At 36.3% G+C, this 17,948-nt stretch overlaps 2 protein-coding genes across 4 annotated transcripts in view; both read left to right on the plus strand.

The window, feature by feature from the left end:
* LOC113494721 overlaps window positions 1-8,874 on the plus strand; it is a 43,421-nt gene extending 34,547 nt beyond the window's left edge. Inside the window, exons 8-16 of the mRNA XM_026873157.1 lie at window positions 1,192-1,349; window positions 1,738-1,935; window positions 2,265-2,454; window positions 2,631-2,763; window positions 3,648-3,783; window positions 4,158-4,363; window positions 4,757-4,902; window positions 5,152-6,700; window positions 6,798-8,874. Coding sequence (XP_026728958.1) covers window positions 1,192-1,349; window positions 1,738-1,935; window positions 2,265-2,454; window positions 2,631-2,763; window positions 3,648-3,783; window positions 4,158-4,363; window positions 4,757-4,902; window positions 5,152-6,700; window positions 6,798-7,133 — 3,052 coding nt within the window. The 3' untranslated portion in view covers window positions 7,134-8,874. The remainder of the gene's footprint in view (window positions 1-1,191; window positions 1,350-1,737; window positions 1,936-2,264; window positions 2,455-2,630; window positions 2,764-3,647; window positions 3,784-4,157; window positions 4,364-4,756; window positions 4,903-5,151; window positions 6,701-6,797) is intronic.
* Window positions 8,875-9,601: 727 nt separating this feature from the next.
* On the plus strand, window positions 9,602-17,947 carry LOC113494723 (hydroxysteroid dehydrogenase-like protein 2). Of its 3 annotated transcripts, none has more exons than XM_026873159.1 (12): window positions 9,602-9,804; window positions 9,879-10,042; window positions 11,458-11,549; window positions 12,537-12,658; window positions 12,951-13,037; window positions 13,339-13,457; window positions 13,736-13,832; window positions 14,153-14,247; window positions 14,706-14,863; window positions 15,959-16,067; window positions 16,775-16,903; window positions 17,411-17,947. In XM_026873159.1, exons 1-12 carry the CDS (start codon window positions 9,782-9,784, stop codon window positions 17,521-17,523), a joined length of 1,308 nt encoding a protein of 435 aa, XP_026728960.1. In that variant the 5' UTR covers window positions 9,602-9,781; the 3' UTR covers window positions 17,524-17,947. The 3 variants fall into 3 exon arrangements, with proteins under 3 accessions (XP_026728960.1, XP_026728961.1, XP_026728962.1); XM_026873160.1 differs by lacking the exon at window positions 14,706-14,863 and adding an exon at window positions 15,181-15,251; XM_026873161.1 differs by lacking the exons at window positions 16,775-16,903; window positions 17,411-17,947 and adding an exon at window positions 15,181-15,251 and having other exon boundaries at window positions 15,959-16,070.
* The last annotated feature ends 1 nt before the right edge of the window (window position 17,948 follows it).

Below are 17,948 nucleotides of genomic sequence, written 5' to 3' on the forward strand. Positions count from 1 at the left end.
CTTTTGAAGATTTTCTGAGTAATTACTTTGAAATTTGTAGATATCTATATTTTTGAAAAATGACTGTAAGCATTATGTAGTCTTTGGGCCACAATTTGTTTATAATGGAAATTGTCGTCAAAAAATATATCAGAATTTTATAAAAATGTAGCAAGTATGGATTCTTTTGGTATTTGTTATTTAACATTATACTGTTTTTTTTTCTTTGCTCTGACTAATACTCTATGAATGTTTCATTCTGTTTACATTGTCGCATAGATTCTTCATCTCTTAAACAAAACAACATGCATGCGTAGCAAATCGCGGCACAAATAAGCGATTGTTATCTAAAACAAAATGATCTGAAAAGGCCTTGTAACAGATTTCCATTAAAATACTGATGATACAAGATACGTTCCTTATCTTACGCGTCATTTTACAAAAGAAAGTACGCATAGGTACCTACATAATGTAATCTTCAGTTTTAATGTCATCTTAGTGATTAAATACACACGCACAGATACGGTGATGATCATGTATGATGAAACTGCTAAAAAACGTTACGTCACTCCGAAGGTATCTATTTATCTTTGATTTCTGTGATTTTGTGCTATCTGTGTATACTGCACATAGTCGCAGATTTATTTATTGTGTAATGTTAGTCACGTTTGATCAAATATGGTAGACAAATGAAGTTCTGGGAAAAGAGCTTATGAATTTTCTATAGGTATATAACGTACTTCTGTAATAATAGCAATCAGTTTTGTTTTTTCAACACGCGCTACTGGATATTTGTTGTTTCGAGTATACCCAAACACTCTCGACATTATATTCAGCTTTCCAAACATATTCGAAAATACCTTTCATATTCTACAAACTGTTTAATTTATACTTATAGGTAAACTTCTTTTAACTTTCTACTAACCATGTCTTGACAATTTCAACAGAGACTAAATAAAAGAAAACATTATTTTCCCCACGCTTATATTAATTAACTTCTAAAAATACTTCTGTAAAACCCACTTAATAATACTCGGTGTATTATCGCATTTTGTCGTTTTTGTTAAAGTCACTTAAATCCCAGCATATCGCATTTTGTCGATTGTCATTTTTTATCGAATAAAATTGTAGGTGTTCGTCCTGTCCATTCGAAATCCTAATAAAACCCCAACTTTCGATAACTGCTAATAAATATACTCCCCCTTCTTCCAGACGTCTAGTCCTAGGCTGGCAACAGATGCGCGTCCCGCCCGCGCCGGCGCCGCCCGAGCTGGAGGTGTGCGGCGCGCACGCGGTCACTGTGCGGCTGAAGGAGAACCGAGCTGTGCAGCCCATACCGAAGGACCCGCCACTCATTACTAAGTATAAAGGTTGGTTGCAAAAATACTGAAATTATGTAATTTTTTCTTTGGTACCTATTATATAAAAAGTTAAACGGCAGCAGTTTAACTTTTTATATAATAGGTAGCAATTCTGCTTTTATAATACTGTCAATTTGATAAGATTTTTCATTCTTTTCAAAGAGATGGAAAACCTGGTTGGAACATCAGGGTAATCTTGAAATTTGACTTTTGTATTAAAAGCTTTTTCAAAATATTGCGAAAAAAACGCATCGTCATCTGTCTTTCCGAAAGAAGACAAGACAACTAACTTACATCACAGTCTATAAAATCACAATTACATGGTATATCAAAACATCGTAATAAATCACAACACATACAAAATGACAGCATTTTCTAATATGAATCCTTTGTCCAGTGGAATGGTCATCGCGCGCGGACTTCTCGAACGTGTGTGGTTGCCGCGAGGTGGCGGCGGCGGGCAGCAGCAGCGGCACGCGCGTGCTGGCGGCCGGCCTCACGCGCGGACGACGGTACTTCTTCAGGGCCGCCGCGGGGAACATCAAGGGATGGGGACCCTACACCGTGTCGGTGCCACGTAGCGTTGTGCCGAGCAGTAAGTAACATCATACACACTTATTACTTAATAAATTCTTCTGTAATATAATGAGGTGATATAAGTGTAGTTAATGTTTTTTCTTAAGTCTTTTTGGGTCCCAGAAGGGTTAGTTTTTATGTGAAATATACTTGCCACATTCCACTTTTACATATGTACATCGCAAACACTAAATGAAACAATCTTTACAGTACAGTAATAACTAATAAAATTATATTTATTAATTGATATTAGTAAGTAGATTTGCTCTAAATCTACAATTTCGTACTACCAATCATAATAATCTACCTATTTCGTCATAATATTATCATCCATCCCTTGTTGTGCAGGCTGGCGCGACGTGTCGGGCCGCGCCTGCCGCGGGTCGGGCGCGGCGGCGGCGCTGGAGGCGCTGTCGGCGGCGGCGGCCAGCGCGCGCGCGCGGCCCCTCGCGCACCACGCGCGGCAGCCGCGCAAGAAGACCGCCACCATACGACAGCTCTTCACCGCCGCTAGCAAGTTCCAGAAGAACTTACGACGGTATGCACACACTCTGACATACATCAAATACATAGTATATTGATCCTTATAAACCACTGAATGATACGACGCTAGAAGTCCAAAATCGAACAAAATAAATAAATAAAAAATTACCGAACTTTGAGATTACAATATTTCTTGCATTTTTATTTTACTTGCCTGTATTACTATTCCAGAGGTGTGTATTTGGCCTGCATCTTGTACCATGAGGACAAAGTCCTGGTCACCAGCGAGGAGTTCCTGCCGGTCATCGAAGTCGATGAGACATATCCAACCTGTATCTACACCGACTTCCATTGGCTCATGAAGGTAAATAAAAAGCCCAAGTTACTTATTTATATACTTCATAAAATGGAAATTAGAATCACATATACGAGAGAATAGGAAGCTAAGAAAATTAAAAGCAGTAGATCAACAGACAAAGTTATTTTGTATAACTAGACTAATAAAAGTGTGTCAAATAATAATATTCAAATCAAACAATCGAATAGAAAATTGCTATGGACTTAAGTTTAACTTTGAGCCCTAACCTAAAAATAGTACATTAGTACTATTGTTTTTGGTATTGCCAGTCTTGAATATCAAAGTTCGGCAACATTTTACCACCTGCAGGAAAGTAATAAATTATCAATTCAAAGTTTATGACTCACAATACTCGGGGCCGTAAACAAAGTTTTTATGATTTAATAGTTGTTGTTTTATCGCGGAAAGACATCAATAAAATAAAATAAGAATTCGACGCAACGTGCTATAAAAGAAAATATTGCCTACATTTCAACACCGTAGTCGTTTGACAGCGTTACGAAATTGCTTTGGGAATCATATTATTACCTTTCTTGTAGGTATTCAACCTAGTCACATAGTAGTAGCAATTAATATGAATTAATCCTAGGCACTAATTGATCCTTTATAAAGACAATAATCCAGGCACAACGTGGGTGACATGATAAACTCACGAAACATTTATATATTTTGCCAATATGTTACTAAACGGAGATTTTTACATTACACTTAAATGACATCGTATTTGATCAATAAATCACGCTCTGTATTTGCATTGGGAAACTACTTTTCTATGAAGTTTCACTTCTTGGTCATATCTTTTGCTTACTTAAATATAAATAGTAAAAAAAGTAAAATTTAAAAATATTTCTCCTAAAATGTTAGATTATAACAAGAACATGTGTGCTCAGGTGTCGTGTGCGTGGGACGACGTGAAGGCTCTCCGCTCGGACATGGAGAAGCACACGTCCTCGTCCATACACTTCCGCCTCAAGCTGCTCACCGCCGCCGCGCAGATGCAGTCCGCGCTCTGTATACAGGATCTAGGTGGGTTGAGGATGCCGTCCAAATTAATATATTACATAACGATTAGGAGACAAGGAGGCTTTTGGTGAACAGTAAGAAAATACAAATAATTGTTTCAATGTCTCACAATATGATAATTTATTTTTATATGACATCGGAAGCGGAGGCCGTAGTTCTAAAATATCCAAAATCATAAAACGATATAAAAAACTGGTAAGACCAGCAGAAGTCATTGACAAAGCTAATGAAAGAGCAGAAAACAAAAAAAAAGTTTTATAGAGAATTTCTGAATAGGAATATGAAAATCCTGAATGTTTTAAAAGCTTACATATAAGCGAAACCGTCGGGAATTTTCCTATATCAAACAGTAATTAATTGTCGTATTCTACTTGCAGGCCAGCTGTACCACAAGCCGCTGCGCGACTCTCACGGCACGGTGGTGCTGTCGTGCGTGAACAGCGTGAAGTCCGTGAAGTCAGTGTCGGCGCTGAACTCGCGCTGGGCGGCCGTGTCGCGCCTGCGCCGGAGGGTGCTCAGCGAGGACAACACCATCGGGGAGCTGCTCATGGCGTCCGTGCACGAACAGATCGCGTACCATCAGGTCAGTTGGCCTATTTATTATAAGAATATTATGTCAAAATATTACAGCAGTATGGTAAAAATGCTGGTTGTTGTTTAAAAAAAATCATTTTCTGATCTGGGTGAAAATTATCTGAATGAAAAATTTAATTAAATCTTTAGGTGCTTACAAGTTCTACTGCGATCAATGCTATTTCTTATCCAAGGTCATTTTTTTGAGGTTCGAAAAACCAATAGTTTTGCTTAGGTAAATTTACATTGAACCGCTATGAAATGAACTTGGAATAGAAGTAACATTGACTACAGGCAGCATTGGGTTCCATGACAGTCACTACTTACAATCTTACCTACATTTAAGTTTAGCAGATTGACTTGGATATATTCCTAATCCTAATAAAATTTGGGTTGTGGGCAGGTGTCCCGCGTGCAGCTGTCGCGCGGGCTGTACCTGGGCTACCTGAAGCTGCAGTCCTCGGTGGAGGTGGTGCGCATCGTGGCGCCCGCGCGCGCGCCCAACGTGCCGCCGCACACGCGGCTGCGCGGGAACCCGCACGTGTCCGCGTTAGTATACACATACACACTGGTATTTGGTTCAACAAAACCTTACGAAACGCAAAAAACATCAAAATTTCTGATTATATCTCACCTAGTAAAAATAACTACATTACTGACAGATTTAATAGATCACATGAGTTTAACGATGAAGTACATTTTACTAACTAGTGTGTCAAGTGCACAATCACAATTATAATTGAAAAGTGTTTAGAAGTATCAGCATTTTGCATAAATTTGTGTTGTTTTCATTTACAGAGAAGAATGGGAATACCTGAAGAACCAATCAGGCAAAACTGATGACTCACAAGCTGTCAACAGCCTCAGCACTATAAGCAGCCAAGAGAAGCCCTCAGAATCTCAAGAAATGTTCCTCGATCTAATTGCTTCGGGCGCACGAAGGCTTTTCAAAGAAATGGAAATCCCCATCGACAGTGTCATAGCCCACCGAATATACGACTTGGAGGTCGTCGAACTGAACAATGACGTCAGTTTCATTATGATATGTCCCCCCGCAGAGCAAGCGTGCTCAGTGCCTGGACAGAAGGAAATCCTCCTGCAGAAAGGTGATCTGCTCAGCTTACCAATACAAGCTTTTGAAATGATCCACCTACAAACATACCACACGAACATTCTAAACAAATATTCAAAGTTAAGCTGCGTACTAGAGCTAGACGTCGCTTTAGCCGCTCATTCTCACCGAGAAGCATTCTCCTGCACCGAACTACAGACAGCCAAAGAGAGACTAACCAAACTAGAAGACCTACAAAATAATCTGAACTCGGTGTGGAAGGCAGAACGATGGCTCATGGACCTCATAGGCTTCGCGAGAGATAAGGATAAGGCTTCACCAAGTTCCGGAATATTGCTCAAGTATATTCTAAGCAAAACACCTTCACAGAATACCGAGAATCCCGTAGAGGTCAATGAGACAGACGGAAAGTTTAAGGACTTCCTTCAAATACCGTCGAGAGATGGTAAAATAACTAAAACTTCTCCTGGTAGAGGATCATGGCCGGGGCCAGCCGGGAATGGTAACCACGCCAACTTACACCCTGAGTTCAGCAAATCTGAGCAACAGTTAAGTCTCTCCCCTCGACAAACGTCTGTGTCCACGCTTAATTTGTGCAGCTCACAATTCTTAAATCCCGAAACTCATAAATTTCCTAGGAAGGGCAGTGCAGACTCCCAGTATACACAATCCAGTGCAGTAAGCAATAACTTTGTCAGTAGCAATTCCCAGTTTGATATAAAATCGTCGGCTGGTTCGCACGCTAGCATCGGGAGCAATCGTCTCCCGCCATCTCGAAGCGAAGACACACTTGTACTACAAAACGAGAATGTAGAACCGAAGCCAAGACCTCACAGTATTAACGCCAGTGCATCAACTACGTCCAGTCCTCTGCTGACAGTAAAAGGTTACTATCCCGGCAGTATGATAAGTGTTAGAACGTCTAAAGGTAACGTGTCCGAGTCCGCCCAGAGTCTATCCAGTGACTCAGAGAGCCAAAGCTGTCCACTAACTTCAGTTCCTTTGAAAATCCGTCCGCAGGGAAAACATTACAGGAGCCCGTGCAGCGTCATAGCTTCGAAAAGTATGACGAATGTCAAGGGTGAAGTTGACTTCACTGACACCGGTCAGGAATACCAGAAGTCAAACTTGTGCGTCAAACGCCAGCCTTTGTTGGAGACGCAAGAGGACGCCGAATACAACAACAAAGTTGCAAAGACTGATGAGAGAAGAGATAGCGAAGAGGTGAAGGTACCGCCAGAACAACGGACTCCCGATCAGGCCGGAATACTACAGGTAACTGTCGCATCTGTCCATGGGAACATAAACTACTGCAACCAATCGTCATTATTGCATAATAAAAATTACTGATACAAACTTTTACTTTTTCCAGGTATTCGCTGCATATGAAACCGGCTTAGCCGCGGGGACATCGCTCAAACTACACGTCACGCCCCGTACCTCAGCGCGGGAAGTCATCGACCTGGTAGTCAAACAACTCAACATGGCCGCCGTGCTCAAAGGCAAAGCCGGACCCGTGTACGGCCCAGAGAAACTACAAGACTTCTGCCTTGTGGCAGTGATCGGCGCTCGCGAAAGATGCCTCCGAGATGACTTCAGGCCGTTGCAACTTCAAAATCCGTGGCGAAAGGGAAGATTGTACGTTAGGCTCAAACACGACGTGTTGGCAGCACTGCAACATTCTGCCAAACAACCTGCTTACATTTGAACGAGTTTTATTTGTAAAGTCGGCAAAGGAATAGTAACATTGTTTCGTGGCATAGAATTTATTATTGTTGGAAGTGTTTAGTCACCGTAGGAGGCAGTTGATAAACAGAACTTAAATAATGAATCTATTTAAAAGTTTACCGCCCAGTAAAATAATTTGATGAATAAATTATTTATTTATTTTATAATATTGATGATTTAAACATATTCTTTTTGACATAGAACCTATGCTTTCTACTGTGACTAACGTTTTAACGCATTATTAGTTTTATTTTGGTGCCAATTCTGATTATTTTAATGCTTTAAATAGTTAAGTGAAAGTTGTGAGTAATAATAGTGAATATTTAAACAGAATTTATGGTGCTTTTCACTGTAAAATATTGTCGCTTAAATGTCTCTAACAATCAAATTTCCATGGATTATAATTATTAATCATTTGTTAGACTGGTATAGAGATTATGCTTAACGAGATAGCTATTCCTGTTTAGATCAATTTCTAATTCTTGTCGTGCTGTTTATGTAGTTCTATCAATCAATTTAATCTATCTTAGATCATAGTCAGTCAGTCATTATAGCATTGTCACTCATTGAGATATCGTAAACACAACACACAAGTCTTTTCAAAATAGAATCTATAAAAACCTTCTTACACAAAACCTACGACATTATTTACTTAATGGAAAGTGAAAAAGACATTAAAATTATTTAATCATGATGAAAAAAGAACTAAGCAACGTTTATGAAAGTGCCTGATTCTTTTCAAAATACCTACTGATAAAATCATATCTCTGAGGTAAACAGGGTTACGCTATAATTCTTTAATCCAAGATACTTAAAGTAATCGGTTAACTCAAAAGCAATAAAATAATGGACAGAATGAAATTATAACAAGAATTATTTAAACATTTAAAATATTTTTCTGATCGTGATCACTGTACTTCGCAATCATTCATCGACGTTTTATACCACCGTATTACTTACATAAATAGATATCATTTTGATTAGGTATGTATTGTACTTATCCTATGCAATTAAAAATCGTTTGTTATCGAATATAGGCGTAGTTTAAGTGTAAATAATTTAATCTAATATAATCTGTAGTTATGATTAGAATTGTAGATATATTTTGATAATTTAATGTCCAAAATTGTGCAAATGTGTGAAGTTATTTTGTAAATAACTTGAGTTTCCAGTTTTATTGACTTTGTGTTTTATATGCGTTAATAGATTGTGTGATTGAAAAGCGTAAACTGAGTGATTTATATTGAATTTTCGGACTAAAAAGCTTCCCAAAATATAGTTTTTATGTATGGTTTTGTTCGAAAGATCTCTAACAAACGATTTTGTTTTACTTCTATACCTAATTGTCGGATTTGTGAATGAACTGATCGACTATCAAATGATTTAAATATTATAATACTCAAGATTTATATAATTTACAATTTTATTGTAATGTAAATGTAAATTCTGTAGTTAATCGCTGTGTACAAAAGAGTGTGTAAATTAGAACAGATTATTAAAAGTATATAAAATATGTAAAAGAAAATTATCAATGATTCGAGCCATAAATAATTATTGCAATTTTAATAAAGCCTAACTGAATGTCTTATGATATAAATAATTTAAAGTTTTATTTTAGATTATCAAATATGTATTCACCCTATCTGGTGTTGTACATTAGAAGTTAGTGAGAGTGGGGATATGAAATGATGCACAAAAATAAATGTATTTTAAAATCTTAATTGGGTTTCTTTTTATTCCTTCCATTAGATAAAACATTATTAACAAGTAGTAGCCGATTTCTTATAACTTAAGTTCTCTTACTTTCTACAATAATGATGACCTATAAAAATGTTCTATCAAAATGACATCTGCCCTCTTCTTCGGAGTCTCGTTCACTCAAGTCACGGTCGCCAAAAACACAGTGCGCAAGGGGTTCGATACCTTCGTATGTCAAGTATTTATATTATCTAGAAAGCTTGTTCTACATCTGTTAGTCTTCATGAATGTAACTTTGTCACATGTATTTGAATTTTGGTGAATCCCCCGCGGCCCAAGGAATAAATTATTAACAGCGTGGAAGTCGCTTGAAAAATTTGCCCACTCATTTCATCGCCTTTTTGTTTTTGTAAAAAAGCTAATCGTAAAAAAAACAAGTTTAATGAAAAAACAGGCCGCACTATTTTACTTTGATCCTGATTTACAAGCCTCCGAAGACGAGTAAGATCCGAACACAGCTGAGGAATCTTTGTACGCTTTACAAAGATGTCTCACTGTCTCAGCAAAATAACTCGAAAATTCAAAGGTATGTAGCGTATATTAAACGCTAGTTCTATGCGAAAACCTGAAATATAAGTAAAATTTCGTCATCGTTTTTATGAATCGGCCAAAAAATATCCTGCAAAACAATTTATGGCTGGCAACACAAAGTTTTTGTCATCAAATCAGCTGTCAAGTTGTCATCTTCAGTTTAAAATCCAAAGTAGGTAGTCTGTGCCTCGCATAATCTGTCTTTCGTTGGAATTCAGTAGGTCATTGACGTTGTCAAGCGGATTCCTTCAAAAGAAAATATCTGCTGAACTGAATTTTACTTATTCAGTTCATTAAAGTATATAATTTTATAAAAATCAATAAAAAAACCGCGTAGAAATGAGTTTAGTAGCTAACACTGGGTAAGATATTAGTTTTGAAACCTGTTGCGTTGTGTTCTACTTTCTTCAAATTTCTCATATTGTTTTATAATCAGGAAATTGGCTGGACGGACGCTGTTCATTACTGGTGCGTCCCGTGGTATCGGCAAAAGCATTGCCCTGAAAGCGGCTAAAGATGGTGCTAACGTTGTGATTGCCGCCAAAACAGCTGAACCTCACCCGAAGCTGCCTGGTACTATTTACACTGCCGCTGAAGAGAGTAAGTACAATAAAAAAATATTTATTTGCTTTATAGCATCTGTCGATAGCAAATATCCATTTTTAAGTCATAAATAGTTGTTGCTTTACAAAATAACAGTGTTCATCGAGTTTGGACTTTGAACTTCGCATTATAGCGGACTTCGATCTCCAGATAATTGGCCCACAATAGAATTGTTTGTTGTTGTTTTGTTGAAGTTATTTATAGACTGAAGCTATTAATATTTTCAATGTTAATATATTCAGTGGAAGAAAAATGTTTGTTTCTGAAATGTACTTTATCAATTGATTAGTTTTTGACTGTTCTAATAGGATTAAAAACAACTTATCCATAAACTTGAGAATGCAGAAATGATTTAACTGAAACAATTACCCATGCCATAGTCGCTAATTACACATATAGATGTTTATTTATCCTGTTGTTGTCAAGCTTAACCTTGACTGTGAAACATAGACAAAGCATTATTTCTTAAATATGGTCAATAATTTATACAGGTAAGAACCATGGTATAAAAGTTTTTATTCGCATATGCGCATATCAACCTTGGTTGTCATGACCTCCACAAAAAATATAAAATTTCCTGGAAAATTTGTTTCCAAAAAACTAATATGTAGCACTTAAAATTTTAATTTCTGATGTAAAAGCTAGAGATTGTCATAGTGAGTATCCAGGGCTTTTATCTATTTTTACGAACGAAGAATACTTCTAAGGTTTTGTTTAGTTTTTACAAATATTAGCCAAAATAAAATAAAAAATCATCATGTCCAATTTATATAATAATACATTAGAATAAAAATCTCTAGAGCATAATGATATTCAAAAAACTATGTACATAATCCCAAAACATTTAATTATGTTAGAAAGTAAACAGATCAAAGTCCAAAGTACAAAGTCCAGTTGAGTGGGGGTACATATAAGATTAGATAAACTTGTTGCTAATTGGTTTTTATGTGTTGCTATAAATATCTTGAGGTACAACTGGACTTTGTGCTGTCTCACACAAATTATCATATTGTGTATTTGGACCTTGGACCTGATAACTTATGTTTGTTAAGTTCTTATTTAGAGATAAGCAATGTAACATTTCATGATTACCAGGCCACCTGATAATACACAAATACTGTAACCAAGGTAGAAACTCATAAGACAAATAATATATTGGGCACAATTATGTAATGAAACAACAATACTTGTAAAAGTTTCGCTAAGCAGTACGAGATTCTTAACGCAGTTTTTGAATTTCTTTTGATTGGATTTATATTTTAAATTTAGGAAAGATTGAAATTTGTACTCTCAATCAATATACTCATAATTCTCACTCTAACATACTCACTTGAAGCTACACAGGTACTACCCGCAGAAGCCTCGAAGTATAAAGAGCGACATTCAAATAATATGTTCTTTTTTTATTTTAGTTGAAGCTCTCGGCGGAAAGGCGCTGCCATGCATCGTAGATGTCAGAGACGAAAAACAAATACAGAAGGCGATTGATGAGGCTATTAAGAAGGTGAATTATTAACTCATAATAAACATGAAAACTGAACTAAGTAAATGTAATTTCTTAATTATTCTAACATACAACTGACAAATGGAACTGAACTAAATTATCACGAGAAAACCTGGGTTCCAAATGTTCGAATCTAAAATTGCCTACCCGCAGTGAGTTAAGCCAGTACTTAGCAGTAGGACATAATTATATAATCGAGTATTATTATATGAAATCTTATTGACCTTTACAGACTTGATCTTTAATCTTTTTTCTAAGGAAAAAGATGCTATGGCATGGAAAACTGGTAAATGGTAGTTTGCTTGTTATACTGTGAACACATATAAACATGTGGACAATTTCACAAGTTTTCATGTCTATTATACAATTGTCTCGTTATTTGTACTGCACGAAGGGTAATCAAATAAATTGCGACAATTTGAACTCAGATTGACCAATGGAATAAATTCATGACATAATAATATGAAGTCCATATACATCAGTATCAATCTCGAAATATTGAATACCTCCTCTCTAAATTTGCTTACCTTTGAAAACAAAATTTTCATTAAATGCTGTTCTGATGTTCTAGTGTTGCTAACATAACTGCGTGGATTATAGGGAATGTTTAAAATCAATGTTTAAAACCAGTACAGTAGCTTTATTTACTGCAGACTTATAAATCCAGCAGTGGTTGATGGTTGGTTTTGATAATATTGTTTTGAAACAAACATAATGAAATTTAAATGAGACCAAATGACAGCTATTTCACTTTAAAAGAATCAACAAAATCGGATCATCCAGTCGGAAGTTCTAAGTCTAAAACACAAAAAAACAATGAACAGACCAATTGAGAACTTCTTCCTTTTAAAGTCGTTGAAAAATGCGTTCATGTCTAGTTTTAGCATCGAGGTCTAATGGATTCAGAAACTCCAAACAGTTCCTACTTCGCGCGGCTGTCCATACTTTGTCTTGTGTTGTATCTCTATCTAAATGTACCATTTCCAGTTCAACGGCATTGATATCTTAGTGAACAATGCGTCGGCCATCGTCCTCACCGGCACAGAAGCGACGGACATGAAGAGATACGACCTCATGCACAGTGTCAACACCAGGGGCACTTTCTTAGCGTAAGTAATGTTTATGACATGTTTATGTTGGTTAGGCTAGTTACTAGTAAATACAAGGAGGCCTAGGGAAAAGATATTAAATTTTTTGCCTTTGAATTTCAGTGTAATAAATCTTTAAGTGGTGATCAAAACTAGTTTTTTTAAATTTTAACCATTTACTTCTTCATTTCTCATTTTAATTAATATACATCATTTTCTCATGCCTCCCCAAGCTGGACCCACCAATTACTGTGTGTTTAACCACTAGTTGCCTAAATAAAGTAATGCAATTAATTAATCTTGTCTATTTCAGATCAAAGTTATGCCTGCCATACTTGAAGGCGAGTAACCACGCCCACATCCTAAACTTGTCGCCGCCCCTCAACATGAACCCATTCTGGTAAGCACAACTTGTTATAAAATTACCAATAAACGCAGTATTTTCCTTTTTTTTTCAATATAAAATGGCTGTTTGAAATCCATTCAGCATGATATGGGTATCAAATGAAAGGGTTTGATGTCAGGAATACGAAAAAAATAGTCACGTGACTAAAATCAAATATGGCGGACGCCCAAGATGGCAAACATTTCTAAGCGTGTTTTTTTTAACTATCATGTTTATTCGATAATTCCCGATTAAGTCGTACGCCTTTAAATTATTGTATGATCTGTATACAACATGATGTATGTATATTCCCCAGGTTCTCAGTGCACGTGGCCTACACGATGGCTAAGTACGGCATGTCGATGTGCGTGCTCGGTATGGCGGAGGAGTTCAAATCCTTCAACATCGGTGTCAACGCACTCTGGCCTAAGACTGGTATGTTATGTCATTATTACTTACAAAATGTATTTATATACACCATTTTGTTTATACTTCGTGCATACTTCCTTCTCAAATTTTCGTTATACCTAATTGAATGAGGGATTGCAACGCATTGCAATACACCGCCACAAAAACGCCGACGACGTAGCAAGGCGGTTCAGGTTAAGTCAGTAAGAGTGACGCTGCCTGTCCCCTACCCCGAGGGAGCGTGTGTCCATGAGGATTTCCCCTTGCCAAAAAAGGGTATAATAATATGTATTGTTTTGATCCAGCGATCGCGACGGCTGCCATCGAGATGTTGACTGGCACGAGCTCCACCAGCCGCAAGCCGGAGATCGTCTCCGACGCAGCATATGTCATGCTCAGCAAGTATGTCTACAACTAGCCAACATTCTATGTAATAGTAATCAATATGAATCAATCAATTAACAGCGACAATAGTTGGGTAAAAAGTAAAAATCAATTTAATTCCTCAGTTATCAAAAAATATTAAAGTATTACGTAGAAGTAGTACTACTGCTGGATATATGCAACTAACCGGAGGTCTGTGTCAAGCAGTGGACCACGATAGGCTGAATTCTAATTAGTAAATTCAAGCACTAGTCTCCGCGCTTGTTCAGTGCAAGCTTATTACTCCATATTCGACTACGTGGAGTCCACTTTTTTGACACGTAACAATTCTTCTACAGGGACCCCAAAACATACACAGGCAACTTCGCCATCGACGAGGACGTTCTTAAATCCGTCGGAATCAATGACATGGTTCCGTATGCCTGCGATCCCAGTAAGTATAAAATAGTTTTTAACAACTTACTCATTTTAAAAAAGAGCATCTTCTCTGCGTTTTTCTGTGTCGTAGTTTCATACCTAGTCTATCAAAACCAGCATCCGCTTAAGCTAACTTTTAAAACAACTTGACATCGATAAGCTCTTAAAAATGGCATGTACACAATTTATTAATTTGGTGGTACTGGTACAGGAATCAGGCTCACATGCCTATATTTATTTCATATTTTCACAAACATGCAACGCGACAGTTTTAAAAACGACATCAAACTTTATCCAACATATAAATGACTTATCATGCCCATGTTTCCATGCACGAAACAAAATAATAACAAACTTGTGTTTTTTAAAAACGTTTATACATAATATTTTTCCCTTTTTGAACTCTGTGCGAATAACTTTCGATTACACTTTTATCATTTAATCATTATGATGGGAAGTAATGATTGATCACAGAGAACGCGGATAAACTATTGATGGACGGTTTCCTGGATATCCCGGAATCGATCGCCCACTCGGGTACGATCACCACGGCTAGCCGCGCCAGGCAGTACCATACGTCGGCTAAACACGCCAGACAATACCATACAACCGCCGTCAACTACAAGGAGAAGGTTTGTTTTGATTAAGGAGGCTTTAGCATTCACAATATTCATAGTATACTTGTTCATAGATATTTATCTGCAATCGTTTTCAATTTAATAGCATGCCTCCTTGTATGTAATTTAGTATTATTAAACATCTCTGTACATAATATGCCATATAATATAACGTAGTACCAAATAGATAAAATATCATTAAACAAATATACAACCTCCTTTTTAATACAGGTTCCAAACAGGTCCAGGAAACCAGTCCGAACAAAAATAAAAAAAAATACATTTCTTTTGACGTTTGGCAATTCAAATTGGGAATCTCCCTTTGTTCACAGAAAACCTTGACAATTTGTTACCGGACTTCTTCCTGGACCTTCCCAGTGACACAAAACCGGCGGCTAAAACGGTGTGAATAAAAAAACATGGATGGCCATAATTATCTATGGCTATCTGTTTGTTAAACCTGCATGCTCTTGTTTTTTTTTTGTGCTCGTCTATAAATGTTTTTAGAAGGTAATAACGTTGGATGAAAGTAAAAAGACATATTACCTAACACCTTTAACTTATGTGTTTGATTATTGATCGACTAATACTGCTAAAAAAAAGTATTATGTTATACAGTAATTTATTCAAATAGATTAAAATTTAAACTGATTTGATATCTGTTTAAAATAAACTAACACAATTGGATAATTGACTAAAAAATATAGTCGTCAGATAGATTTTTCACAATATTTTTTTCTGAGGCAATAGATTAAGAAGTACGTCCTTAATATTTTTGTGAAATTTACCTGACGGAACAATTAGATTTCTTTAGTCAAATACCCTAGCATCATATTATTAACCACTAAAAATGCATGAACAATTTAAAATTTTCTTATTTAAATATAGTAGTTTATAATTTTTCTTTGAGGTTTTTGAATAATGATGAGTCTACCTTATATATATTATAAGTTTGACTATAAATTAAGTTGTACATTTGAAAAATGACAATAACTATTCTATTATTAATATAAAAACACTAACTCGTAGGAAACCCATTAAGTTACCGATGAAGGAAATTATGCTATTTACAGTCGGAGTTTATGTTTTCATATAAGATAATATGCACAGGATGCCGCAGGGGATGGTCAGATCCCCACTCTGTTCGCGTCTATCAGCAAAGTCCTCTCACCAGAGCTGGTGAAGAAGACACAGGCTGTCTTCCAGTTCAATGTCAAAGGTACCACAAAACGTATTGAATGATGATCTTATGCTGTAAGAGCTAACAAACTTTTTGATGTGGAATTTCGTGAGCATGGTTGGTTCCACTCTGTATGTACTGGATGAGATAGGATATGGGCATAAGTAACTTCAATAAAATTAGTCCCACACCTATTTAAATTACATGGAGAAATCAAAATAATGATAAAAATATATTTTAGTAGCTTTTCGCCCGCGTCGAGATCGGTTATATCGCGTTTTCAAGAGAACTCTTCAAAAGTCCGGGATAAAAACTATCCTATGTTCTTTCTCAAGATCAACTCTATCTCTAAAGAAAATTTCATTAAAATCAGTTCAGTGGTTTAGACGTGAAAGCGTAACAGACAGACGGACAGAGTTACTTTCCCATTTATAATATTAGTACGGATAATGTTATGGAGAGGTAGTCTAGTCAGTGTAACCTAGTCCCATATCACCATGAATATAATACAGTTGTAAAGTTAGCAGTACTCATGCGTTCGTATTTCGCTTTGTAATCTATTTTAGAAAATATTCGGGCTACTGTGAAATATGATAAGACGCTATGATATTCGATCCTGAAAAACCATTCATAAATTTCCAATTATAACAAAAGTACACTAATATTTGAACTATTACTTCAGCCAGACTAGAGTCATGGAAAGTTAATCTTTACGAATTTCTACATGATAAGTTTGTTACATATAGGTAAAGAGGAAGGTATCTGGCACATTGACCTGAAGAACGGTGATGGCGCGTGCGGGCAGGGCGAGCCCAAGAACAAGCCTGACGCCACGCTCACCATGGACGGAAAGCACTTCTCTGAAATGTTTGCCGGTAAAGTACTCTAAATCAATATTACATAAGTTTTAGTGAATGTGGATACCAGTTTTAGAGACGATGAGCGACCCCTTTCTCTAAGGTTTGCCGCACTCGTCAGGCTCCACAATTTCCACCCGTCTTTGTAGTATTTGCAATAAATCATTAAGCCATAATCTAAAAATATTGGCACTTAGAAGAAGAAGCAGAATGAACAGTGAAGAAATAATGTTTTTTTTTATCAACAAAACACAACCAACTTCAAATGAAATCAAAACAACCAAATTGATTCATCCCTGTATAAAATTCTGAGGTAACAAAAAATATACCAATGAATTGAGATTCCCTCCTTTTTGAAGTTGGTTGATACATACCAAAACGGTTAGTTATATCAAAGACTAGTGACACATATATCATCAAATATCTACATTGATTAATAAAACTTTGCTGCTGCAATCTTGTCCAATACTGAAGCTTTAGATATTCCTTAACTGCTAATAATTTTGTATTAATTCCTTTTCTTAGGTAAACTTAAGCCAACCACAGCTTTCATGATGGGCAAACTGAAGATCAGCGGAGATGTCCAAAAGGCGATGAAGTTAGAGAAGATGATGAAATCACTTCAAAAGAAAGCCTAAATACTCTCTGTATAACTTAAATATAGTGCAATACAATCATACATTTTCAAGAGGTTTAAATTTAGTGTATATAATTGTACAAGAGTGCTATTACTCATATAAATGTTTTCTCATCCAATGACAATAATAGTTGTTAAATGTAATAAAAAATGGATTAAAATTTACTTCCCTAAGGGGCATGTCCAGTGTTGGTATATTTGTAAGTAATTGCAATATTTATGTATAAATCCTTGTTTAAAACATAATTTTATGTAAGTCAAGTTTCTGATTAATGTAAAACAAAATTATTTACTTCTATGTTGCAATAGTGTTGAAGGTGCCTTACATGAAATAACTGCCAAATAATATTCAAGCAGCTACAGTATTTTTATAAACAGAAATGTATTGAGCAATCATTTTTGTAAATAAAACATGTATTTCATGAT

This window comes from Trichoplusia ni, chromosome 6, assembly GCF_003590095.1.
Source record: "Trichoplusia ni isolate ovarian cell line Hi5 chromosome 6, tn1, whole genome shotgun sequence".
NCBI lineage: Eukaryota > Metazoa > Arthropoda > Insecta > Lepidoptera > Noctuidae > Trichoplusia > Trichoplusia ni.

Coding starts and splice junctions, on each gene's coding strand:
- LOC113494723 (XM_026873159.1), top strand. CDS start 9,782: ATGAGTTTAGTAGCTAACACTGG. Junction 11,550..12,536: donor TTGATGAGGCTATTAAGAAG/GTGAATTATTAA, acceptor TACCATTTCCAG/TTCAACGGCATTGATATCTT. Junction 14,248..14,705: donor TCCGTATGCCTGCGATCCCA/GTAAGTATAAAA, acceptor GATTGATCACAG/AGAACGCGGATAAACTATTG.